Source organism: Mustelus asterias, unplaced genomic scaffold (assembly GCF_964213995.1).
Source record: "Mustelus asterias unplaced genomic scaffold, sMusAst1.hap1.1 HAP1_SCAFFOLD_3261, whole genome shotgun sequence".
NCBI classification, from domain to species: Eukaryota; Metazoa; Chordata; class Chondrichthyes; order Carcharhiniformes; family Triakidae; genus Mustelus; species Mustelus asterias.
The window spans coordinates 7645-35368 of record NW_027593206.1 but is presented as its reverse complement, the minus strand read 5'-3'; the positions used below and the strand labels follow the sequence as shown (position 1 = coordinate 35368).

General features: G+C 54.7%; 1 protein-coding gene across 1 annotated transcript; it reads right to left on the bottom strand.

The window, feature by feature from the left end:
- Positions 1-881: 881 nt before the first annotated feature.
- Positions 882-27489, bottom strand: LOC144490426 (pentraxin-related protein PTX3-like). The gene is made up of 2 exons (XM_078208169.1): positions 26985-27489; positions 882-2434 (listed from the first exon to the last, which is right to left on the bottom strand). Exons 1-2 carry the CDS (start codon positions 27439-27441, stop codon positions 1836-1838), a joined length of 1056 nt encoding a protein of 351 aa, XP_078064295.1. The 5' UTR covers positions 27442-27489; the 3' UTR covers positions 882-1835.
- Positions 27490-27724: the final 235 nt, after the last annotated feature.

Sequence of the window (27724 nt, the reverse complement as noted above, 5' to 3'; positions counted from 1 at the left end):
CGCTGCCACGGGGAGTGGGGAGAATGTGGGACTCGCTCCCACGGGGCGTGGGGGAAAATGTGGGACTCGCTCCCACGGGGCGTGGGGGAAAATGTGGGACTCGCTCCCACGGGGCGTGGGGGAAAATGTGGGACTCTCCCCCAGTCCCTGCGGGAACGAATGTGTGACTCACGTGGAGAGTGGGGGGAATGTGGGACTTGCCCCCACGGGGAATGTGGGACTCGCTCCCACGGGGAGGGGGGAGAACGTGGGACCCGCTCCCACGGGGAAGAATGTGGGACTCTGTCCCCCACTCCCCCGTGGGAGTGAGTGCCACATTCTCCCCCACTCCCCCGTGGGAGCGAGTGCCACATTCTCCCCCCGTGGGAGTATGTGGCACTCGCTCCTGTGGGGGAGAATGTGGCACTCGCTCCCACGGGGGAGTGGGGGAGAATGTGGGACTCGCTCCCATGGGGGAGAATGTGGGACTCGCTCCCGTGGGGGAGAATGTGGGACTCGCTCCCACGGGGAGTGGGGAGAATGTGGGGCTCGCTCCCACGAAGAGTGGGGGAGAATATGGGAGTCGCTCCCACGGGGGAATGCGGGAGAATGTGGGACTCGCTCCCATGGGGAGTGGGGGAGAATGTGGGACTCACTCCCACGGGGAGTGGGGAGAATGTGGGACTCGCTCCAGTGGGGGAGAATGTGGGACTCGCTCCCACGGGGAGTGGGGGAGTTGAATATTATCGAGATATTTAAATAGGATAGATGTGTTTCTGTAAATACAGGATAATTTTATAAGCACTTTGCAATGATAGTATATTTGCTACAGGAAATCTGTACCGCGTGCACCTAAATGTATTTTACATAAACTACAGACAAACTCTAAATCAGGAAACTTTGTAGACTATGTTGAAGTAAGCAAAATTTTTCTTTCTTTGTTATTCTTGTTGATTAGAATGTAATATATCAAAAACACAATGCCATCAGTACATTAGATTGAGGCATCTAATCATTGGGAGAAATAAGCACTGGGTCGGGGTGGGGGGTCATCAGCAAACTGTCTTTCTTGACTAATTATTTACTTTCTCAGGGATGCCAAGTATCTGGGAGCAAACCCCCCTCCACACCCCACTGTATGCCCAAGTTGAGCATATTGTTGTGTGTCGAGACAGTCCCTTTTTAAAATGCCACCCTCAAGCCAGCTGCCCTCCTAGGCCGCGTCCTAACGATCAGCAATGTCGCATTTGGCAGACACGAAGCCAAGTGGGTTTTGACTTTTAAGCTGCTGTCGCAGTGCTTTTGACTTGTTTTACACTATAGGATAGGCCGCGGATGTGGTATGGAGATTTCAAAGTGGCTGCCTTGACCACCAGGTCACAAGATGGCTGCCTTGACCAGGTTGCCAGGTCTCAAAATGGCTGCCTTGATCAGGATCTCGGGTCACAAGATGGCTGCCTTCACCAGCTCCTCGGGTCACAAGTTGGCTCTCTTGACCAGATCCTCGGGTCACAAGATGGCTGCCGTGACCAGGTTGTCAGTCACAAGATGGCTGCCGTGACCAGGTTGTCAGTCACAAGATGGCTGCCGTGACCAGGTTGTCAGTCACAAGGTGGCTGCCGTGACCAGGTTGTCAGTCACAAGATGGCTGCCGTGACCAGGTTGTCAGTCACAAGATGGCTGCCTTGACCAGATTCAAAATAATGATATCAATGAAACCTATCTTTTAATTTCGTAAAGTAACTTTTTTTAAAAAGAGAGAAAAATTAAAATATTTCAGTTTTTTGGGGGAAAGGCGAGAGGGATTTTTAATTTGTGGCACAAAGCTCCGTAGAAGAATGGAATGGAATGGTTCCCTAATGGAACAGCACACCGGTACCTACAGTAACCGGAGAGACATTCCACCCCACCATGTTCCCCTTGACGTCACACCCGTTGTTCCCCAGCAGACGGCCGACCTCCATCTCTGCGATGGCTGAGTCCCACAGGTTGAAGCCCGTCATCTTCCCGGCAAAACTTGTGGGTGCTTTGGCCTGGCCGCCTTGGCATTCGGCGTTCCTGTGCCCCAGCTGGACGGCTCCGCCACCAGGGATTATGCGCGGCCCGGCCCTCAGGCTCCGCCAAGTCACCGCCTGCCCGCCCACCACCAGCGTGGCATTCCTTGAGCCACCGTCCCAGATCCCGCAGTAGTGCGTCCACTCGTCCAGTGGACCTGCGTAACCGCGCAGCTCCGTGGCGTCGACCGAGAACTGTATTGAGCTGCGGCTAAGGGAGAGTTGGAATTTGGTGCCGTTTCCCTCGGGACAGTAGGCAAAGAGGACTGTTTCGTTGGTTACGTGGCTTGGCTTTGCCCAGACGCAGGCGGTGAAGGCAAGGAGGTTGCGATTGTCTGTGGGGAGAATGATGGCATGTCTTCCCCTCAGTGGAACGGTGAATGTTAGTGCCCTCTGGCAGCCTGTAAAAAAAGAGGGAGATTAAAGACCAGCATAAACCTGGGGAACAATCTGACCCCATCCACTTATAACAGACCAGAGAGGCCACTCATAGTCTGAATCTACCCTCCCATACAGGACTGTATCCTCCTGGCTGCCTCCAAACCTCTGATCAATGGTGAGCCAGCGCGGCACAGTGGCACAGCCGGTTAGCACTGCTGCCTTACAACGCCAGGGATCTGGGTTCGATTCCGGCCTTGGGTGACTGTCTGTGCACGTTTTCCCCGTGTCTGCGTGGGTTTCCTCCGGGTGCTCCTGTTTCCTCCCACAGTCTAAAGATGTGCAGGTTAGGTGGATCGGCCATGCTAAATTGCCCCTTAGTGTCCAAAGATGTGCAGGTTGGGTGGATTGGCCATGTTAAATTGTCCCTTAGTGTCCAAACATGTTCAGGTTATGTTGATTGGCCATGCTAAATTGCCCTTCAGTGTCCAAAGATGTGCGGGTTAGGTGGATTGGCCATGCTAAATTGCCCCTTAGTGTCCAAAGATGTGCAGGTTGGGTGGATTGGCCATGCTAAATTGTCCCTTAGTGTCCAAACATATTCAGGTTATGTTGATTGGCCATGCTAAATTGCCCTTCAGTGTCCAAAGATGTGCGGGTCAGGTGGATTGGCCATGCTAAATTGCCCCTTAGTGTCCAAAGATGTGCAGGTTAGGTGGATTGGCCATGCTAAATTGCCCCTTAGTGTCCAAAGATGTGCAGGTTAGGTGGATTGGCCATGCTAAATTGCCCTTCAGTGTCCAAAGATGTGCGGGTCAGGTGGATTGGCCATGCTAAATTGCCCCTTAGTGTCCAAAGATGTGCAGGTTGGGTGGATTGGCCATGCTAAATTGCCCCTTAGTGTCCAAAGATGTGCAGGTTGGGTGGATTGGCCATGCTAAATTGCCCCTTAGTGTCCAAAGATGTGCAGGTTGGGTGGATTGGCCATGCTAAATTGCCCCTTAGTGTTCAATGATGTGTAGGTTAGGTGGATTGGCCATGCTAAATTGCCCCTTAGTGTCAGGGGGATTAACAGGGTAAATACGTGGGGTTATGGGGATAGGACCTGGGTTGGATTGTTGTTGGTGCAGACACGATGAGCCAAATGGCCTCCTTCTGCACTGTAAGGATTTATGGTTAACCTTTTATGCCTCTCCAGATGGCTGTTTCCCTCAGGACAGCAGGAAACAAGGACTGTTTTGTTGGTTGTTACTAAGTCTTTTGGGGCAGCATGGTGGCACAGTGGTTAGCACTGCTGCCTCACAGCGCCAGGGACCCGGGTTCGATTCCCAGCTCGGGTCACTGTCTGTGCGGAGTCTGCACATTCTCCCCCCCGCCGTGTCTGCGTGGGTTTCCTCCGGCTGCTCCGGTTTCCTCCCACAGTCCAAAGATGTGCGGGTTTGGTGCATTGGCCATGTTAAATTAAATTGTCAGGGGGATTAGTAGGGTTAATTGCTTGGGGTTACGGGAATAGGGCCTGGGTGGGATTGAGGTTGGTGCAGATCTGATGGGCCGAATGGCCTTCTTCTGTACTGAAGGGATTCTGTGATTCTATGATGGCGTTGGTGCGATGTTGTCCCACAAGATGGATGACATATCTGAAAGACCTATAGGGTGAGTCTCGAGAGTCCTCGGAGGGTGATAAGACACTCAGATTGATAAGGAAATCATAAAACCACCTCAGAGACTCAATTTATGATGGATTAAAGGTATTTGTTTAATGTTCTAATTATTGGGGACTGAGTAACAGCTATTATCACTGTATAAAAGGACTTTGAGGGGGAGGGATGCGGTGACTGGCCCTTTAAGGATCCCTCTGCAGTGTCGGTCACATAACCAATCAGGGAGGCGGCGGGTGGGATATCATTCTGGTAAGCAAGGCTTCCAGTTCCAGAACCTTCTAAGCAGTTGACTGGCAGTCATGGGGCTTAGAAACTGGAAGCAGGAGGAGACCATTCGGCCCCACTCCGCCATTCATTATGATCATGGCTGATCATCAAATTCAATTTCCTAATCCCCCACTTCCCCCCCATATCCCTCGATCCCTTTCGCCCCAAGAGCGATATCTAATTTCTTCTTGAAATCTCACAACGTTTTGGCCTCCACTACTTTCTGCGGGAGTGAATTCCACACATTCACCACCCTCTGGGTGAAGAAATTTCTCCTCCCCTCAGTTCTAAAAGATTTACCCCCTTATCTTCAAACTATGACCCCCTCGTTCTGGACTCCCCCACCATTGGGAACATTCTTTCTGAATCTACCCTGTCTAACCCTGTTAGAATTTTATAAGTTTCTATGAGATCTCCTCTCACTCTTCGAGTGAATATAATCCCAACCGACTTAGTCTCTCTTCATATCTCAGACCTGCCATCCCAGGAATCAGCCTGGTAAACCTTCGCTGCACTCCCTCTATAGCAAGGACATCTTTCCTCAGATAAGGAGACCAAAACTGCACACAATATCCCAGGTGTGGCCTCACCAATGCCCTGTACAACTGCAGTAAAAGATCTCTGTTCCTCTGTATTATAGTACCGAACCCACAGACCGCAATCAGTAAGGATAGGCAACAACACCTCCTCCACGATCATCCTCAACGCTGGTGCCCCACAAGGCTGTGTTCTCAGCCCCCTACTATACTCCTTATACACCTCTGACTGTGCGGCCAAATTCCCCTCCAATTCGATTTACAAGTTTGCTGATGACACCACCATAGTGGGTCGGATCTCAAACAATGACGAGACAGAGTACAGGAATGAGACAGAGAATCTGGTGAACTGGTGCGATAGCAATAATCTCTCCCTCAATGTCAACAAAACGAAGGAGATTGTCATCGACTTCAGGAAGCGTAGTGGAGAACATGTCCCTGTCGGCATCAACAGGGACGAAGTAGAAAGGGTCGAGAGCTTCAAGTTTTTAGGTGTCCAGATCACCAACAACCTGTCCTGGTCCCCCCCACGCCGACGCTATAGTTAAGAAAGCCCCACCAACGTCTCTACTTTCTCAGAAGACTAAGAAAATTCGACATGTCAGCTACGACTCTCACCAACTTTTACCGATGCACCATAGAAAGCATTCTTTCTGGTTGTATCACAGCTTGGTCTGGGGCTCCTGCTCTGCCCAAGAAACTAGCTATGAATGTAACACTATATTCTGCACTCTCTCCTTTCCTTCTCTATGAACGGTATGCTTTGTCTGTATAGCGCGCAAGAAACAATACTTTTCACTCTATCCCAATACATGTGACAATAATAAATCAAATCAAATAAATGCTGCAGTTCCTATTTAGTTGGTGAACAGGAATTATTGCGGAATCCCATTGAAGAGGGCACATTGATGGCAAATCTATTTTGCAGAGGGATTCATTGCAAATGTAGAGGCCGGACCCTCTGAAGAGGAATTGACTGGTTCTCAGACCCCCCCCCCCCACCTTGAAAGGACAAACTCAACCAGCCCACTCCCGGCGCACCCCCTCGTCCACCAGGCCACAACTCACACGACCTGGAGCAAAGGAACAAAGAACAGTACAGCACAGGAACAGGCCCTTCGGCCCTCCAAACCTGTGCCAACACATGACGCCTTTCTAAACTAAAGAGCTTTTACCTCTACATGGTCTGTATCCCACTTGCCTATTCGTATCTGTCAAGACGCCTCTCAAACGTTATTGTATCTGCTTCTACCACCTTCCGTCAGACTAGCAGCTAAGAAATGTTTTTAAAGGCAACAAGGGTTGGAGGGAGAAAGTGAGAATATTGGGTGGCACGGTGCCACAGTGGTTAGCGCTGCTGCCTCACCGCGCCAGGGATCCGGGTTCCATTCCCAGCTTGGGTCACTGTCTGTGTGGAGTCTGCATGTTCTCCCCGTGTCTGCGTGGGTTTCCTCCAGTTTCCGCCCACATTCCAAGATGTGTAGGTTAGGTAGATTGGCCATGCTAAATTGCCCCTTAGTGTCCAAAGATGTGCAGGTTAGGTGGATTGGCCGTGCTAAATTGCCCCTTAGTGTCCAAAGATGTGCAGGTTAGGTGGATTGGCCGTGCTAAATTGCCCCTTAGTGTCCAAAGATGTGCAGGTTAGGTGGATTGGCCGTGCTAAATTGCCCCTTAGTGTCCAAAGATGTGCAGGTTAGGTGGATTGGCCATGCTAAATTGCCCCCTGAGTGTCAAGGGGACTGGCAGCGTAAATGCGGAGAATGTGGGACTTGCTCCCGGGGAGAATGTGGGACTCGCTCCCACGGGGAGTGGGGAGAATGTGTAACTCGCTCCCATGGGGAGTGGGGAGAATGTGGGACTCGCTCCCATGGGGAGTGGGGAGAATGTGGGACTCGCTCCCATGGGGAGTGGGGAGAATGTGGGACACGCTGCCACAGAGAGTGGGGAAGAACAGGGAACTCATTCCCATGGGGGAGTGGTCGAGGTGAATAATATCAAGACATTTAAGTGGGGGGGAAGCTGGCTGAGGGAGGAAGGAATAGAAGGATTTGTTGAACATTGCAGTGAGGGATATAATTCCTCTGACATTTTGGAATCTGACTGCAAGAACTGTGATTACGATGCAGCGTTCCGTCCCCGGGTTACACACAGTAAGTGCAAAGGTTAGAAAGATTGAGAGAAGAATGAAAGCTCACAGTTGCCTGACCTTTAATCACAAGAGCTACTTGGTCCTGGGTTGCCTGCTGAGCCACTGGTGTTCACAGAAGCAGACAGAGCCGCACTTGTTCATTATTCTCCCCATCCCCTGCACTTCAAAGGCCAAGCAAGCAACCACGTTTGCACTTTTATCTGCGTCCAAATGTCAGCCTCGCTCCTCCAGGGCTCAAAGCTTGACAGAGCTTCCCGGAGTCCGGGCCCGCAGTGTGTGAACAAAGAACAAAGAAAATTACAGCACAGGAACAGGCCCTTCGGCCCTCCAAGCCTGCACCGACCATGCTGCCCGTCTGAACTAAAGCCCCCTACCCTTCCGGGGACCATATCTCTCTATTCCCATCCTATTCATGTATTTGTCCAGACGCCCCTTAAAGATCACTACCGTATCTGCTTCCACCACCTTCCCCCGCAATGAGTTCCAGGCACCCACCACCCTCTGTGTAAAAAACGTGCCTCGTACATCTCCTTTAAACCTTGCCCCTCGCACCTTAAACCTGTGCCCCCCTAGTAATTGACTCTTCCCCACCCTGGGAAAAAGCTTCTGTCCTCATAATCTTGTAGACTTCGATCAGGTCGCATCTCAACCTCCATTGTTCCAGTGAGAACAAACCAAGTTTTTCCAACCTCTCCTCATAGCTAATGCCCTCCATACCAGGCAACATCCTGGTAAATCTTTTCTGTCCCCTCTCCAAAGCCTCCATATCCTTCTGGTAGTGTGGCGACCAGAATTGAACACTATATTCCAAATGCGGCCTAACTTAGGTTCTATAAAGCTGCAACATGACTTGCCAATTTTTAAACACAATGCCCCGGCCGATGAAGGCAAGCATGCCGTATGCCTTCTTGACTACCTTCTCCACCTGCGATGCCACTTTCAGTGACCTGTGTACCTGTACACCCAGATCCCTCTGCCTATCAATACTCTTAAGGGTTCTGCCATTTACTGTATATTTCCTATCTGTATTAGACCTTCCAAAATGCATTACCTCACATTTATCCGGATTAAACTCCATCTGCCATCTCTCCACCCAAGTCTCCAACCGATCTACATCCTGCTGTATCCTCTGATGGTCCTCATCGCTATCCGCAAATCCACCAACCTTTGTGTCGTCCACAAACTTACTAATCAAATCAGTTACATTTTCCTCCAAATCATTTATATAAATTACAAACAGCAAAGGTCCCAGTACTGATCCCTGAGGAACACCACTTGTCACAGCCCTCCATTCAGAAACGCACTCTTCCACTGCTACCCTCTGTCTTCTGTGACTGATGTGGAGATGAGACTGAGCCAGTTTTGTATCCACCTTGCCAGCTCACCTCTGATCCCGTGCGACTTCACCTTCTGCACAAGTCTGCCATGAGTGGCCTTGTCAAAGGCCTTACTGAAGTCCATGTAGACAACATCCACTGCCCTATCCTCATCAATCGTCACTTCCTCGAAAAACTCGATCAAGTTAGTGAGACACGACCTCCCCTTCACAAAACCATGTTGCCTCACTGATACGTCCACTTATTTCCAAGTGGGAGTAAATCCTGTGTCGAAGAATTCGCTCCAATAATTTCCCTACCACTGACGTAAGGCTCACCGGCCTGTAATTACCTGGATTATCCTTGCTACCCTTCTTAAACAAAGCAACAACTTTGGCGATTCTCCAATCCTCTGGGATCTCCCCTGTAGCCAGTGAGGATACAAAGATTTCTCTCAAGGCCCCAGCAATTTCCTCCCTTGCCTCTCTCAGTATTCTGGGGTATATCCCATCAGGCCCTAGGGATTTGTCTACCTTAATGTTTCTCAGGACCCCAATACCTCCTCCTTTTTGATCTCAACATGACCCAAACTATCTACACACCCTCGTGTGTGTGTGTGTGTGTGTGTGTGTGTGTGTGTGTGGCACATCCGGTCTCTGGATTCGGGCAGCTTGTGTGTCTTTCCAGAGACCCATGCCCTATCATCCAGACTGAACCTCCTAGTGCCAATATAGAATTTATAGAATAGATTTATAGAATCCTTACAATGCAGAAGGAGGCCATTCGACCCATCAAGCCTGCACTGACAACAATCCCACCCAGGCCCTGTCCCTGTAACCCCACGTATTCACCCTGCTAATCCCCCTGACACTAAGGGGCAATTTAGCATGGCCAATCCACCTAACCTGCACATCTTTGGACACTAAGGGGCAATTTAGCATGGCCAATCCACCTAACCTGCACATCTTTGGACACCAAGGGGCAATTTAGCATGGCCAATCCACCTAACCTACACATCTTTGGACACTAAGGGGCAATTTAGCATGGCCAATCCACCTAACCTACACATCTTTGGACACTAAGGGGCAATTTAGCATGGCCAATCCACCTAACCCGCACATCTTTCAGAGGAAACCAGAGCACCCGGAGGAAACCCACACAGACACGGGTAGAACATGCAGACTCCACACAGACAGTGACCCGAGGCCGGAATTGAACCCGGGTCCCTGGCGCTGTGAGGCAGCAGTGTTAACCACTGTGCCACTGTGCCACCCAGTAGAATCATAGAATCCTACAGTGCAGAAGGAGGCCATTCGGTCCATCGAGTCTGCACCAACCACAATCCCACCCAGGCCCCATCCCCGTAACCACATGCATTTACCCTAGCTAGTCCCCCGACACTAAGGAGCAATTTAGCATGGCCAATCCACCTAACCTGCACATCTTTGGACACTAAGGGGCAATTTAGCATGGCCAATCCACCTAACCTGCACATCTTTGGACACTAAGGGGCAATTTAGCATGGCCAATCCACCTAACCTGCACATCTTTGGACACTAAGGGGCAATTTAGCATGGCCAATCCACCTAACCTGCACATCTTTGGACACTAAGGGGCAATTTAGCATGGCCAATCCACCTAACCTGCACATCTTTGGACACTAAGGGGCAATTTAGCATGGCCAATCCACCTAACCTGCACATCTTTGGACACTAAGGGGCAATTTAGCATGGCCAATCCACCTAACCTGCACATCTTTGGACACTAAGGGGCAATTTAGCATGGCCAATCCACCTAACCTACACATCTTTGGACTGTGGGAGGAAACCGGAGCACCCGGAGAAAACCCACACAGACATGGGGGAGGATGTGCAAACTCCACACAGGCAGTCACCCAAGCTGAGAATCGAACCCAGGTCCCTGGAGCTGTGAGACAGCAGTGCTAACCACTGTGCCACCCCAGTACTGGGGGAGTGCCACTGTTGCAAAACTGTGCCATCTTTTCACAGAACTATAGCATCCCTACAGTGCAGAAGGAGGCATGGACAGGGCGGATAGTCAGGGGCTTTTTCCCAAGGTGGAAGTGTCAATTACAAGGGGGCACAGGTTCAAAATGAGAGGGGGAAAGTTTCGGGGAGTCAAAGAGTCATAGGGGTTTACAGCATGGAAACAGGCCCTTCGGCCCAACTTGTCCATGCCGCCCCTTTTTTTAAAAACCCCTAAACTAATCCCAATTGCCCGCATTTGGCCCATATCCCTCTATACCCATCGTACCCATGTAACTATCTAAACACTTTTTAAAAGACAAAATTGTACCCGCCTCTACTACTACCTCTGGCAGCTCGTTCCAGACACTCACCACCCTCTGTGAGAAAAAATTGCCCCTCTGGACACTTTTGTATCTCTCCCCTCTCACCATAAACCCATGCCCTCTAGTTTTAGACTCCTCTACCTTTGGGAAAAGATATTGACTATCTAGCTGATCTGTGCCCCTCATTATTTTATAGACCTCTATAAGATCACCCCTCAGCCTCCTACGCTCCAGAGAAAAAAGCGTAGGGGAGATGTGCGGGGGAAGTTTTTCACGCAGAGAGTGGTGGGTGCCTGGAACGCTTTGCCAGAGGAGGTAGTGGAAGCTGGCACATTAGCAAAGGTGTATAGAAACATAGAAAATAGGTGCAGGAGGAGGCCATTCGGCCCTTCGACCCTGCTGCACCATTCAATATGATCACGGTTAATCATGCATTTTCAGTATCCCACTCCCACTTTCTCTCCATACCCCCTTGACCCCTTTAGCCACAAGGGCCACGTCCAGCTCCCTTTTGAACATATCTAATGGACTGGCCCCAACAGCTTCCTGTGGTAGAGAATTCCACAGGTTCACAACTCTCTGAGTGAAGACGTTCTTCCTCATCTCAGTCCTGAATGGCTTACCCCTTATTCTTAGACTGCGACCCCCCTAGTTCTGCACTTCCCCAACATCGGGAACATTCTTCCTGCATCAAGCCTGTCCAGTCCCATCAGGATTTTGTGTGTTTCTGTGAGATCAGAGAAACATAGAAAGATAGGAGCAGGAGGAGGCCATTCTGCCCATCGAGCCTGCTCCGCCATCCATCACCATCATGGCTGATCATCCAACTCAATAGCCTCATCCTGCTTTCTCCCCATAACCTTCGATCCCATTCGCCCCAAGTGCTATATCCAGCTGCCTCTTGAATACATTCAATGTTTTGGCATCAACTGCTTCCTGTGGGAATGAATTCCACAGGCTCACCGGGTGAAGAAATGTCTCCTCACCTCCGTCCTAAATGGTCTACCCCGAATCCTCAGACTGTGACCCCCTGGTTCTGGGCTCCCCCCACCATCGGGAACATCCTCCCTGCATCTCCCCTGTCTAGTCCTGTTAGAATTTTATAAGTCTCTATGAGATTCCACCTTCATTCGGCTGAACTCCAGCGAAAACAATCCTAACCTGGTCAATCTCTCCTCATACATCAGTCCCACCATCCCCGGAATCAGCCTGGTAAACCTTCGCCGCACTCCCTCCAGAGCAAGAACATCCTTCCTCAGGAAAGGAGACCAAAACTGCACACAATACTCTAGGTGTGGCCTCACCAAGACCCTGTATAATTGCAACAATTTAAGACCTTGAAGACTTTTGATTATCTGTAAAGACTGCATTCCAATCATTCTTCTGTAAATTGAGTTTGTGTCTCTGTATGCCCTGTTTGTGAGCATTACTCCACTCCACCTGACGAAGGGACAGCCTGTTCCAAAAGCTAGTGGCATTTGCTACCAAATACACCTGTTGGACTTTAACCTGGTGTTGTTAAACTTCTTACTGTAATTGCAACAACCCATCCCTGCTCCTGTATCGAAACCTCTCGCAATGAAGGCCAACATGCCATTTGCCTTCTTTACCGCCTGCTGCACCTGCATGCTTACCTTCAGCGACTGGTGCACAAGGACACCCAGATCCTTCTGCACACTCCCCTCTCCCAATTTACACCCATTCAGGTAGTAATCTGCCGCCTTGTTTTTGCTTCCAAAATGAAGAACCTCACATTGATCCAAATTATACTGCATCTGCCATTGATTAGCCCACTCACCCAACCTGTCCAGATCATTCTGAAGGATCTCTGCACCCTCGTCACAGTTCACCCTCCCACCCAACTTGGTATCATCTGTAAACTTTGAGATGTTACATTTTGTTCCCTCATCCAAGTCATTAATATATATTGTGAATAGCTGGGGTCCCAGCACCGATCCCTGTGGCACCCCACTAGTTACTGCCTGCCAATTTGAAAAGCACCCATTAATTCCTACTCTTTGTTTCCTCTCTGCCAACCAGTTTTCTATCCATCTCGATACACTTCACCCAATCCCATGCGCTTTAATCTTGCACGATAATCTCTTGTGTAGGACTTTGTCAAACGCTTTCTGAAAGTCCAAATATACCACATCGACTGGCTCTCCCTTGTCAACTCTACTAGTTACATCTTCAAAGAATTCCAACAGATTTGTCGAGCATGATTTCCCCCTTCATAAATCCATGCTGACTCTGTCTGATCCTGCCACTGCTTTCTAAATGCTCCGCTGTAAAGTCCTTGGTGATGGATTTGAGAATTTTCCCCATTACCAATGTTAAGCTTACTGGTCTATAATTCCCTGTTTTCTCTCTACCTCTCTTTCTGAATATTGGAGTGACATTCGCTCCCCTCCAATCTGTTCCAGAGTCTATACAATCCTGGAAGGTGACCACCAATGCATCCACTATTTCTAGAGCCACTTCCTTATGTCCTCTGGGATGTAGATTATCAGGCCCTAGGGATTTATCCACTTTCAATCCCATCAACTTTCCCAGCACCATTTCTCTACTAATATTTATCTCCTTCAGTTCTTCCCTCTCACTAAATCTTGCATTCACCAACATTTCTGCCATCTGGTTTGTGTCCTATTTTGTGAAGACAGAATCAAAGTAAGTATTCAGTTGCTTACTTTGTTCCCTGTTATACATCCCCCCGTTTCTGTCTGTAGGGGACCTATATTTGTCTTCACCAACCTCTTTCTCTTCGCGTATCGATATAAACTCTTAGTGCCAGTCTTTATGTTCCCTGCAAGCTTACTTCCGTACTGTATTTTCCCTCTTCTTAATCAATCCCTTGGTCCTTATTGGCTGAATTCTAAACTGCTCCCAATTCTCAGACCTATTATTTTTCTTGGCCAATCTGTATGCTTCTTCCCTAAATTGGATACTTTCTCTAATTTCCATTGTAAGCCATGGATTGGCCCTCTCGCCCATTTTGCTTTTGTGCCAGACAGGAATAAACAGTTGCTGCAGTTCCCCCATGCGTTCCTTGAAGGTTTGCCGTTGTCTATCCACTGTCATCCCTTTAAGTAACTCTTCCCAATCTATCAAGGCCAACTCATGCCTCATATCCTCACAGTTTCCTTTATTAAGATTCAGCACCCTAGTCTCCGAATCAACTACCTCACTCTCCATCTTGATAAAAAATTCCATCATGTTATGGTCGCTCTTCCCCAAGGGGTCTCACGCAGCTAGATTGGCAATGATTCCCTTCTCATTGCACAGTACCCAGTCTAAGATGGCCAGCTCTCTAGTTGGCTCCTCCACATATTGGTCAAGAAAGCCATCCCGTTAACACTCCAGGAATTCCTCCTCTACGGCATAGTGGCCAATTTGATTTGCCCAATCTATGTGCAGATTAAAATCACCCATGATCACCGATAGTCCCTTATCACATCCTTCTCGAATTTCATCTTTAATGCCATTCCCAAGATCAACCCAAAGAACCTCATCCCAGGTGGGACTCGAACCCACAATCTCTGGCGCCGGAGGCCTGTGCCCCATCCGCTAGGATGTGTCTATCTTGTTAGACACTTGAACGGGAGGCAAACAGAAGGACAGAAACCATGTATCGGCGCAGGCTTGATGGGCCAAAGGGCCTGTTCCTGTGCTGTATTTTTCCCTGTTCTTCTTCTTTGGTCTTTCCTTGACTCATGAGGGACCAATGATCAAAAGGTCAGTCAAAGAGGTCAATTATTAAGGAGCGTCTTAAAGGAGAGAGAGAGAGATCGAGGCGGAGAGGTTTAGATGGGAATTCCAAAGCTTCGGGAACCCCATGAATGAAACATAGAAACTAGAAGCAGATGGAGGCTCCCCTTCGAGCCTGCTCCGCCATTCATTCTGATCATGGCTGATCATCAAATTCAATATCCTGATCCCCCCTTCCCCCAATATCCCTCGATCCCTTTAGTCCCAAGAGTGATATCTAATTTCTTCTTGAAATCACACAACATTTTGGCCTCAACTACTTTCTGTGGGAGTGAATTCCACACATTCACCACCCTCTGGGTGAAGAAATTTCTCCTCACCTCAGTTCTAAAAGGTTTACCCCTTATCCTCAAACTGTGACCCCCTAGTTCTGGACTCCCCCCACCATTGGGAACATTCTTTCTGAATCTACCCTGTCTAATCATAGAATCATAGAATCCCTACAGTGCAGAAGGAGGCCATTCGGCCCATCGAGTCTGCACCGACCACAATCCCACCCAGGCCCTACCCCCACATATTTTACCCGCTAATCCCTCTAACCTACGCATCTCAGGACTCTAAGGGGCAATTTTTAACCTGGCCAATCAACCTAACCCGCACATCTTTGGACTGTGGGAGGAAACCGGAGCACCCGGAGGAAACCCACGCAGACACGAGGAGAATGTGCAAACTCCACACAGACAGTGACCCGAGCCGGGAATCGAACCCGGGACCCTGGAGCTGTGAAGCTGCAGTGCTAACCACTGTGCTACCGTGCCGCCCGTGTCTAATCCTGTTAGAATTTTATAAGTTTCTATGAGATCCCCTCTCACTCTTCTAAACTCCAGTGAATATAATCCTATCCGACTTAGTCTCTCCTCATATGACAGACCTGCCATCCCAGGAATCAGCCTGGTAAACCTTCGCTGCGCTCCCTCTATAGCAAGGACATCCTTCCTCAGATAAGGACACCAAAATTGCCACATAATACTCCAGGTGTGGCCTCACCAACACCATATGGGCGGCACGGTGGCACAGTGGTTAATTCTGCTGCCTCACAGCGTCAGGGACCTGGGTTTGATTCCCAGCCTTGGGTCACTGTCTGTGTGGAGTTTGTACATTCTCCTCGTGTCTGTGTGGGTTTCCTCCGGGTGCTCCGGTTTCCTCCCACAGTCCAAAGATGTGCAGGTTAGGTGGATTGGCCATGCTAAATTGCCCCTTAGTGTCAGGGGGACTAGCTAGGGTAAATACGTGGGGTTATGGGGATACGGCCTGCCTGGGATTGTGGTCGGTGCAGACCCGATGGGCCGAATGGCCTCCTTCTGCACTGGAGAGATTCTATGATTCTACCCCTTATCCTCAAACTATGACCCCCCTCATTCTGGACTCCCCCCACCATCGGGAACAGTCTTCCTGAATCTACCCTGTCTAACCCTGTTAGAATTTTATAGGTTTCTATGAGATCCCCTCTCACTCTTCTAAACTCCAGTGAATATAATCCTAACCCACTTAGTCTCTCCTCATATGACAGACCTGCCATCCCAGGAATCAGCCTGGTAAACCTTCGCTGCGCTCCCTCTATAGCAAGGACATCCTTCCTCAGATAAGGAGACCAAAACTGCACCCAATACTCCAGGTGTGGCCTCACCAACGCCCTGTACAATTGCAGCAAAACATTCCTATCCCGATACTCAAATCCTCTCGCTATGAAGGGCAACATACCATTCACCTTCTTTACCACCTGCTGTACCTGCGCGCTTACTCTCAGCGACTGATACACGGGGACTCCAAGGTCTCGTTGAGTATCCGCCTCTCTCAATTTACACCCATTCAAATAATCATCTGTCTTCCTGTCATTGAGACCAAAGTGGATAACCTCACATTTATCCACGTTATACTGCATCTACCATGTGAGGGGCCGGATTTGGAGGAGGGCAGAGATCTTGGAGGCTTGTGGGGCTGGAGGAGGTTCCAGAGATAGGGAGGGAGCGAGGGCATGGAGGGATCTGCATTGGAGGATGAGAATGTGAAAATTACAGGAGTAGCGGTCAGTGTAAAGGGGGTGAGGAATGGCCAAGCCAGGAACACTCGCAAGGAGACAGATGTTACCCAGATGGAACCAAGGCCACGACAGCACACAGCTCTCTCTCAGCCTCACACACAGACATGGACCTGGTTACCGGAGAAGGATTGGGAGCGCTGTGTACAAACTATACTCCGAATCCCGGCACCAAACACCCCGTCCATCCAGAGACCAGAGGAGGGAGCTTTGTCCGGTCTGGCTGTAACTCCGGCATCAGGAATGAGTGGGGAAGTCTGCCCGGGACATTGTGGATGACAGCAGCAGCAGCTCTGTGCGATACTCGGCTCGCCCGGGGCAGAGTTTGTGCATTCATTTAGCCTCCTGTCACACCGGGTTAAACACACCTGCTGACAACCGACGGGAGGGGCTGTAAAACTCACACTCAGTGTGATGGGACCCCAACCCCACAGGAAACACCCCCCCCAAACCGCTCCACAACCCCATCACCCCTTCCCCAACCCCCACCCCACACCCCCAACCCCCACCCCACACCCCCAACCCCCACCCCACACCCCCAACCCACACCCCACACCCCCGACCCCCAACCCACACCCCCAACCCACACCCCCAACCCCCAACCCACACCCCCAACCCACACCCCCAACCCACACCCCACACCCCCGACCCCCACCCCACACCCCCGACCCCCAACCCACACCCCCGACCCCCACCCCACACCCCCAACCCACACCCCACACCCCCGACCCCCACCCCACACCCCCAACGCCCAACCCACACCCCCAACCCCCTCCCCACACCCCCTCCCCACACCCCCAACCCACACCCCCAACCCACACCCCCAACCTACACCCCCAACCCACACCCCACACCCCGACCCCCAACCCACACCCCCGACCCCCACCCCACACCCCAACCCCCTCCCCACACCCCCAACCCACACCCCCAACCCCCTCCCCAATGCCCATCACCTCCCTCCTCACCCCAACCCCCTCCTCACCACCCCAACCCCCTCCTCACCCCCCCAACCCCCTCCCCACACCCCCAACCCCCTCCCCACACCCCCAACCCACACCCCCAACGCCCTCCCCACACGCCCAACCCCCTCCCCACACCCCCAACCCCCTCCCCACACCCCCAACCCACACCCCCAACGCCCTCCCCACACCCCCAACCCCCTCCCCACACCCCCAACCCACACCCCCAACCCCCTCCCCACACCCCCAACCCCCTCCCCACACCCCCAACCCCCTCCCCACACCCCCGACCCCCTCCCCACACCCCCGACCCCCACCCCACACCCCCGACCCACACCCCACACCCCCAACCCCCTCCCCACACCCCCAACCCCCTCCCCACACCCCCAACCCCCTCCCCACACCTCCAACACCCTCCCCCAACCCCCACCCCACACCCCCAACCCCCTCCCCACACCCCCAACCCCCTCCCCCAACCCCCACCCCACTCCCCCGACCCACACCCCCAACCCCCACCCCACACCCCCAACCCCCTCCCCACACCCCCGACCCCCTCCTCACCCCCCAACACCCGCCCCAACCCCCAACCCCCTCCCCACACCCCCGACCCCCTCCCCACACCCCCGACCCCCACCCCACACCCCCGACTCCCACCCCACACCCCCAACCCCCTCCCCACACCCCCAACCCACACCCCCCCCAACCCCCACCCCACACCCCCAACCCCCACCCCACACCCCCAACCCCCACCCCACACCCCCAACCCCCTCCCCACACCCCCAACCCTCACCCCACACCCCCAACCCACACCCCCAACCCACACCTCAAACCCCCACCCCACACCTCCAGCCCCCACCCCACACCCCCAACCCCCTCCCCACTCCCCCGACCCCCTCCCCACACCCCCGACCCCCTCCCCAATGCCCATCACCCCCTCCTCACCCTCAACCCCCTCCTCACCACCCCAACCACCTCCTCACCCCCCCAAACCCCCCTCCTCACCCCCCCATCCCCCTCCTCACCCCCCCAACCACCTCCTCAACCCCCAAACCCCACTCCTCACCCCCCCAGCCCCCTTCCTCACCCCCCCAGACCCCCTCCTCACACCCCCAACCCCCCCTCCTCACACCCCCAACCCCTCTCCTCACTCCCAACCCCCCTCCTCACCCCCAACCCCCTCCTAACCTCCCCAACCCCCTCCTCACACCCCCAAACCCCCCTCCGCACCCCCCCAACCCTCTCCTCACCTCCCCAACCCCCTCCTCACACCCCCAAACCCCCCTCCTCACCCCCAACCCCCCTCCTCACCCCCAAACCCCCCTCCTCACCCCCAACCCCCCTCCGCAACCCCCCAAACCCCACTCCTCACCCCCCCAAGCCCCTCCCCAACCGCCTCCTCACCTCCCCAACCCCCAACCCCCTCCTCACCCCCCAAACCCCCCTCCACACCCCCCCAACCCCCTCCGCAACCCCCAACCCCCTCCGTACCCGCCCAACCCCCTCCTCACACCCCCAAACCCCCCTCCTCACACCCCCAAACCCCCCTCCTCACTCCCAACCCCCCTCCTCACCCCCAACCCCCTCCTAACCTCCCCAACCCCCTCCTCACACCCCCAAACGCCCCTCCGCACCCCCCAACCCTCTCCTCACCTCCCTAACGCCCTCCTCACACCCCCAAACCCCCCTCCTCACCCCCAACCCCCTCCTCACCCCCAAACCCCCCTCCTCACCCCCCAACCCCCCTCCGCAACCTCCCAACCCCCCTCTGCACCCCCCCAACCCCCTCCTAACCCCCCCAACCCCCCTCCTCACCCCCCAACCCCCTCCTCACCCTCCCAACCCCCTCCTCACCTCTCCAACCCCTTCCGCACCCCCCCAACCCCCTCCCCACACCCCCAACACCCTCCCCACACCCCCAACACCCTCCCCACACCCCCGACCCCCTCACCAATGCCCATCACCCCCCTCCTCACCCTCAACCCCCTCCTCACCCCCCAACTCCCTCCCCAACCCCCAAAACCCTCCTCACCCGCCCAACACCCCCTTCGCACCCCCCAACCCCCTCCTCACCCCGCAACCCCTTCCACACCCCCCAAACACCTCCTCACCCCCTGACACCCCTTCCCAATGCCCCAACCCCCTCCCCACGCTCCGACCCCCTCTTCATCCCCCCAACCCCCTCCTCACCCCCCCAACCCCCCTCCTCACCTCCCCAACCCCCTCCTCACCCCCCAACCCCCCTCCTCACCCCCCAACCCCCTCCTCACCCCCCCAATCCCCCTCCCCACCCCCCCTCCGCACCCCCACAACCCCCCTCCCCACCCTCCCCAACCCCCCTCCCCACTCCCCCCAACCCCCCTCCCCACCCCCCCAATCCACCTCCCCCCCCACCCCCACCCCCCCACCCCCTCCCCACCCCCCACCCCCCCCCCACCCCAACCCCCTCCCCCACCCCCACAACCCCCTCCCCCCCCAACCTCCTCCCCCCCTCCCCCACCCCCCCCAAACCCCCTCCCCACCCCCTCCCCACCCCCCCAACCCCCTCCCCCCCAACCTCCTCCCCCCCTCCCCCACCCCCCCAAACCCCCTCCCCACCCCCTCCCCACCCCTCCAACCCCCTCCCCACCCCCCCAGCCCCCTCCCCACCCCCCGCAACCCCCTCCCCACCTCCCCGATCACCTCCCCACCCCTCCGGCCACCTCCCCACCCCCCTCCCCCTAACCTCCTCCACACACCCCCAACCCCCTCTGCACACCCTCACCCCCATCACACTCCCACCCCACACCCCCAACCCTCTCCCCACACCCCGACCCCCTCCCCGCACCCCCGACCCCCTCCCCACACCCCCAACCCACACCCCCCCAACCCCCACCCCACACCCCCAACCCCCACCCCACACCCCCAACCCCCAACCCACACCCCCAACCCCCACCCCACACCCCCAACCCCCTCCCCACACCCCCAAACCCCACCACACACCCCCAACCCCCAACCCACACCCCCAACACACACCCCCAACCCACACCCCCACCCCACACCTCCAACCCGCCCCAACTCCCTCCCCACTCCCCCGACCCCCTCCCCACACCCCCGACCCCCTCCCCAATGCCCATCACCCCCCTCCTCACCCTCAACCCCCTCCTCACCACCCCAACCACCTCCTCACCCCCCCAAACCCCCCTCCTCACCCCCCCAACCCCCTCCTCACCCCCCCAACCACCTCCTCACCCCCCCAAACCCCACTCCTCACCCCCCCAGCCCCCTTCCTCACCCCCCCAGACCCCCTCCTCACACCCCCAACCCCCCCTCCTCACACCCCCAACCCCTCTCCTCACCCCCCCCAAACCCCACTCCTCACCCCCCCAAGCCCCTCCCCAACCGCCTCCTCACCTCCCCAAACCCCAACCCCCTCCTCACCCCCACAACCCCCCTCCGCACCCCCCCAACCCTCTCCGCACCCCCCAACCCCCTCCGCACCCGCCCAACCCCCTCCTCACACCCCCAAACCCCCCTCCTCACACCCCCAAACCCCCCTCCTCACCCCCAACCCCCCTCCTCACCCCCAACCCCCTCCTCACCTCCCCAACCCCCTCCTCACACCCCCAAACCCCCCTCCGCACCCCCCCAACCCTCTCCTCACCTCCCCAACCCCCTCCTCACACCCCCAAACCCCCCTCCTCACCCCCAACCCCCCTCCTCACCCCCAAACCCCCCTCCTCACCCCCCAACCCCCCTCCGCAACCCCCCAACACCCCTCTGCACCCCCCCAACCCCCTCCTCACCCCCCCCAACCCCCCTCCTCACCCCCCAACCCCCTCCTCACCCTCCCAACAACCTCCTCACCTCTCCAACCCCCTCCGCACCCCCCCAACCCCCTTCCCACACCCCCAACACCCTCCCCACACCCCCGACCCCCTCACCAATGCCCATCACCCCCCTCCTCACCCCCAACCCCCTCCTCACCCCCCAACTCCCTCCCCAACCCCCAAAACCCTCCTCACCCGCCCAACCCCCCCTTCGCACCCCCCAACCCCCTCCTCACCCCGCAACCCCTTCCACACCCCCCAAACACCTCCTCACCCCCTGATACCCCTTCCCAATGCCCCAACCCCCTCCCCACGCCCCGACCCCCTCTTCATCCCCCCAACCCCCTCCTCACCCCCCCAACCCCCCTCCTCACCCCCCCAACCCCCTCCTCACCCCCCCAACCCCCCTCCTCACCCCCCAACCCCCTCCTCACCCCCCAATCCCCCTCCCCACCCCCCCTCCGCACCCCCACAACCCCCTCCCCACCTTCCCCAACCCCCCTCCCCCCAACCCCCCTCCTGTGTGTGTGTGAGAGAGTGTGTGTGTGTGTGTGAGAGAGTGTGTGTGAGAGTGTGTGTGAGAGAGAGTGTGTGAGACAGAGTGTGTGAGAGAGTGTGTGAGAGAGAGTGTGTGAGAGAGAGTGTGTGAGAGAGAGTGTGTGAGAGAGAGTGTGTGAGAGAGAGTGTGTGAGAGAGAGTGTGTGAGAGAGAGTGTGTGTGAGAGAGTGTGTGTGAGAGTGTGTGTGTGAGAGAGTGTGTGTGTGAGAGAGAGTGTGTGAGAGAGAGTGTGTGTGTGAGAGTGTGTGTGTGTGAGAGAGTGTGTGTGTGAGAGTGTGTGTGAGAGAGTGTGTGAGAGAGAGTGTGTGTGAGAGTGTGTGTGTGAGAGAGTGTGTGTGTGAGAGAGAGTGTGTGAGAGAGAGTGTGTGTGTGAGAGTGTGTGTGTGTGAGAGAGTGTGTGTGAGAGAGTGTGTGAGAGAGAGTGTGTGTGTGTGAGAGTGTGTGTGTGAGAGAGTGTGTGAGAGAGAGTGTGTGAGAGAGAGTGTGTGAGAGAGCGTGTGTGAGAGAGTGTGTGTGTGTTTGTGAGAGAGAGTGTGTGAGAGAGTGTGTGTGAGAGAGTGTGTGTGTGAGAGTGTGTGTGTGTGAGAGTGTGTGTGTGAGAGAGTGTGTGTGTGAGAGAGTGTGTGTGTGAGAGAGTGTGTGTGAGAGAGAGTGTGTGTGTGAGAGAGTGTGTGTGAGAGAGTGTGTGTGAGAGAGAGTGTGTGAGAGAGAGTGTGTGAGAGAGTATGTGTGTGTGAGAGAGAGTGTGTGAGAGTGTGTGTGTGTGAGAGAGTGTGTGATAGAGAGTGTGTGAGAGAGAGTGTGTGTGAGAGAGTGTGTGTGAGAGAGAGTGTGTGTGAGAGAGAGTGTGTGTGAGAGAGAGTGTGTGTGAGAGAGAGTGTGTGTGAGAGAGTGTGTGAGAGAGAGTGTGTGAGAGAGAGTGTGTGTGTGTCTCTGACTGACATTAACTTGCACAGGTTCCAATGCTGCGTTGTTCTGGGTAATTGGGAGCGAGACAGTGCGGGAGAAGAGGGGACAGAGCTCTGCTTCTCTCCCCCACTCAGATTGGGAACATTGGACAAGGAGGGAGAGACTGTCTGGGTGTGGGAAAGTCGGAACCCTTTCAGAAACTGCAACCTGGGGGACATGGAAAACCCAGCCAACCTTGGAATGAAGACTGAGCGTCCCAGTGTGATCCTGGGAATCCCACGCTTCCCATAGAATTCCAGTGTCGGATGGGAACGTGCCCAAACCAAAGCCTTGTGAGGCCTCTCTCAAACCACGCTCGCTTATTCTCTTAAACAGCATCTGTTAATCATCGGCCTTTGATAACTTTCAGCTGCATCTTCATCCCGTTTAACTGGGGAATCCGAGGCTGTCGGGAGAGTAGAGTGATGCGGGGGGATGCCGGCGTTGGACTAGGGTGGGGCACAGTAAGAAGTCTCACAACACCAGGTTTAACGTCCAACAGGTTTATTTGGGGATCACGAGCTTTCGGAGCTCTGCTCCTTCATCAGGTGAGTCGGAGCGGCGCGCCGAAAGCTCGTGATCCCCAAATAAACCTGTTGGACTTGAAACCTGGTGTTGTGAGACTTCTTACTGTAACCGAGAGAGAGAGCGCGACACAGAATCATAGAATCCCTACAGTGCAGAAGGAGGCCATTTGGCCCATCGAGTCTGCACCGACCACAATCCCACCCAGGCCCTACCCCCATATCCCTACATATTTACCCGCTAATCCCTCTAACCGACACATCTCAGGACACTAAGGGACAATTTTTAGCACGGCCAATCGACCTAACCCGCACGTCTTTGGACTGTGGGAGGAAACCGGAGCACCTGGAGGAAACCCACGCAGACACGGGGAGAATGTGCAAACTCCACACAGACAGTGACCCCGAGCCGGGAATCAAACCCAGGTCCCTGGAGCTGTGAAGCAGCAGTGCTAACCCGCTGTGCTACCGTGTTTCAGAGTAAGGTGAACACAGACTCACAGACAGAGGGAGAACAGGGAGAGAGAGAGAGACACAGTGAGTGACACAGTCTGTCTCAATCATTCATTTCTCATTCCCCAGTTTTAACTGTTGTAAATAAGTGAGTGGTTAGCCACCGCTGCCTCACAGCGCCAGGGACCTGGGTTCGATTCCCGGCTCGGGGTCACTGTCTGTGTGGAGTCTGCACATTCTCCCCGTGTCTGCGTGGGTTTCCTCCGGGTGCTCCGGTTTCCTCCCACAGTCCGAAAGACGTGCTGGTTAGGGTGCATTGGCCGTGCTAACTTCTCCCTCCGTGTTACCCGAACAGGTGCCGGAGTGTGGCGACTAGAGGGATTGTCACAGTAACTTCATTGCAGTGTTAATGCAAGCCGACTTGTGACACTAATAAATAAACTTTTTAAAAACTCTTATCTCGAAGCGACCGACCCTGCCTAACTTGGAGAGGTTCCGGAGGTTTTAGATTATACGCTGGAGCCTGATAATGTTCCAAAACAATGCACCCAACGTGAGGGGCAGCACGGAAGCGATGGGCGAATGGCCTCTCTCTGTGTTGTGTGAGCAAATGAGATGCGATTGGACATTGCGAACATCCAGGTAGACGGTGTTACATTGGCCTCATCGACACACCTGGTCACCTCCTCGGAAAGTTCTGTCCCCTCGGTCAGACATGACCCCTCCCCCCAACCTTCCCCCCAACCCCCCCCCCCCAAACCTCCCCCCCCCAACAACCTCCCCCCTTCCCCCACAGCTGCCGTTGTCTCTCCAAACCCTCTTTACCTCCTCCTCAGTGGTAAACATCCCCTCAAACTCGTCCCCATCTCCTCACTGTGCCGGGGAGCGAGACTTATTCCACCCCTCCCCCAGAACCCTGCCTGTCCCCCCGCCCATAATCCCCTCCTCGCGCCCAAACCCTGCCCCTGGGTCATTAACGCCCCATGTCCCAGCTCTGTAACTCCCCCAAATCCCCCCCTTCCCAGCTCTGTAACCCCCACTATCCCCCGTCCCAGCTCTGCAACCCCCACTATCCCCCGTCCCAGCTCTGTAACCCCCACTATCCCCCGTCCCAGCTCTGTAATCCCCACTATCCCCTGTCCCAGCTCTGTAACCCCCCAAACCCCCTGCCGACGGGGACCATAGAACATAGAGCAGTACAGCACAGAACAGGCCCTTCGGCCCACGATGTTGTGCCGAGCTTTATCTGAAACCAAGATCAAGCTATCCCACTCCCTATCATCCTGGTGTGCTCCATGTGCCTATCCAATAACCGCTTAAATGTTCCTAAAGTGTCTGACTCCACTATCACTGCAGGCAGTCCATTCCACACCCCAACCACTCTCTGCGTAAAAAACCTACCTCTGATATCCTTCCTGTATCTCCCACCATGAACCCTATAGTTATGCCCCCTTGTAATAGCTCCATCCACCCGAGGAAATAGCCTTTGAACGTTCACTCTATCTATCCCCTTCATCATATTATAAACCTCTATTAAGTCTCCCCTCAGCCTCCTCCGCTCCAGAGAGAACAGCCCTAGCTCCCTCAACCTTTCCTCATAAGACCTACCCTCCAAACCAGGCAGCATCCTGGTAAATCTCCTCTGCACTCTTTCCAGTGCTTCCACATCCTTCTTATAGTGAGGTGACCAGAACTGCACACAATATTCCAAATGTGGTCTCACCAAGGTCCTGTACAGTTGCAGCATAACCCCACGGCTCTTAAACTCCAACCCCCTGTTAATAAAAGCCTGACTCTGTAACCCCCCCTCAAACCCCCTGCCTGACTCTGTAACCACCCCCCAAATCTCCTGCCTGACTCTGTAACTCCCTAAACCCTTCCCCGGGTCATGAACCCCCACATCCAGCTCTGTAATCCTCCCCCAATGCCCTGTCCCAGCTCTGTAACCACCCCCCTCAAACCCTCTGCTTGACTCTGTAACCCCCTAAACCCTTTCCCCGGGTCATTAGCCCTTACACCCAGCTCTGCATCCTCCCCAAACCACCCCCCGTCCCAGCTCTGCAACTCCCCCCCCCTCCCCGCCACCCCCCCGGGGGTGGGGGGGGGGGGGGGGGGGGGGGGGGCGGGGGGGATTGGGTTGCTGAGTTGGATGATCTGCCATGATCATAATGAATCATAGAATCCTACAATGCAGAAGGAGGCCATTTGGCCCATCGAGTCTTTACCGACCACAATCCCACCCTGGCCCTAACCCTATGCATTTAACCTAGCTAATCCCCCTGACACTAAGGGGCAATTTAGCATGGCCAATCCACCTAACCCACACATCTTTGGACACTAAGGGGCAATTTAGCATGGCCAATCCACCTAACCCGCACATCTTTGGACACTAAGGGACAATTTAGCACGACCAATCCACCTAACCTGCACATCTTTGGACACTAAGGGACAATTTAGCATGGCCAATCCACCTAACCTACACATCTTTGGACACTAAGGGACAATTTAGCATGGCCAATCCATCTAACCCACACATCTTTGGACACTAAGGGACAATTTAGCATGGCCAATCCACCTAACCTGCACATCTTTGGACACTAAGGGACAATTTAGCATGGCCAATCCACCTAACCCACACATCTTTGGACACTAAGGGACAATTTAGCATGGCCAATCCACCTAACCCACACATCTTTGGACACTAAGGGGCAATTTAGCATGGCCAATCCATCTAACCTGCACATCTTTGGACACTAAGGGACAATTTAGCATGGCCAATCCACCTAACCCACACATCTTTGGACACTAAGGGGCAATTTAGCATGGCCAATCCATCTAACCTGCACATCTTTGGACACTAAGGGGCAATTTAGCATGGCCAATCCACCTAACCTGCATTAGGACTGTGTGAGGAAACCGGTTCACCCAGGGGCAACCCATGCGGACACGGGGGAAGGACGTGCAAACCCCTCACAGACGGTGACCCAGGCCAGGAATTGAACCCCGGTACCTGGCGCTGTGAGACAGCAGTGCTAACCCACTGTGCCGCCGTGCCCCACTGTGCCGCCGTGCCCCACTGTGCCGCCGTACCCCACTGTGCCGCCGTGCCCCACTGTGCCGCCGTACCCCACTGTGCCGCCGTACCCCACTGTGCCGCCGTACCCCACTGTGCCGCCGTGCCCCACTGTGCCGCCGTGCCCCACTGTGTGAGTGAAGGAGATGTAGAAGGGCTGTAACACTCTGCGATTATTCATGGTGAAACTGTAATAAAGGGCAACTGACCTGCTGGAGTATCCTGGCTCCGGGTCTCGGAGTGTGGAGCAGGTCCCCGAGCTCCGAGGGCGCGTAGTTCAGCTCTGATCTGCCGCAACTCCTCGGTCAGTGCTGGGCACAGGCCCCGCTTTCCTGGAATTGCCCCGCTGGGCCCCGGCTCCTCCAGTTGCTCCTCCAGGGCTCCGAGCCTGTCGTGTAGGCCCAAAACCAAGAGGAAGACCTCCTGCAGCTTCTTGGCGCTCTCCAGGTGCCACTTGAGCGTGGCCTGGTTCTGTATCTCCAACAGCTGCTTGGCAAGGCGGGAGCTGGCAATGTCTGCCGGGCACTGGCGGGTGAGGCCACAGGCCCCGGTGGTCTCGGCCAACCCCCGGCGCAATTCGGAGCGAATCCCCTTGAGTTCTCCAGCAAGGACCTCCTCGATGGCATGGAGGAGCATGTTCTGACGCATCTGCGAATCCTCCAACATCACGAAGGCCTTGTCCCAGTGAGAGAGGTCCTTGCCACATGGACAATGACTTGCTGTGGGATTGGGACAACAATACAGGTTACAGAACTGGAGCACTGACTGAGCAGCTAATCCCCCCAAAAACAACCCCCTCTCCCAATCCAGAATCTCAACAACTTAGGTTCCGCACTCCTCTACACTGTCCCCCATCAAACACTCCCAGGACAGGTACAGCACGGGGTTAGATACAGAGTAAAGCTCCCTCTACACTGTCCCCCATCAAACACTCCCAGGACAGGTACAG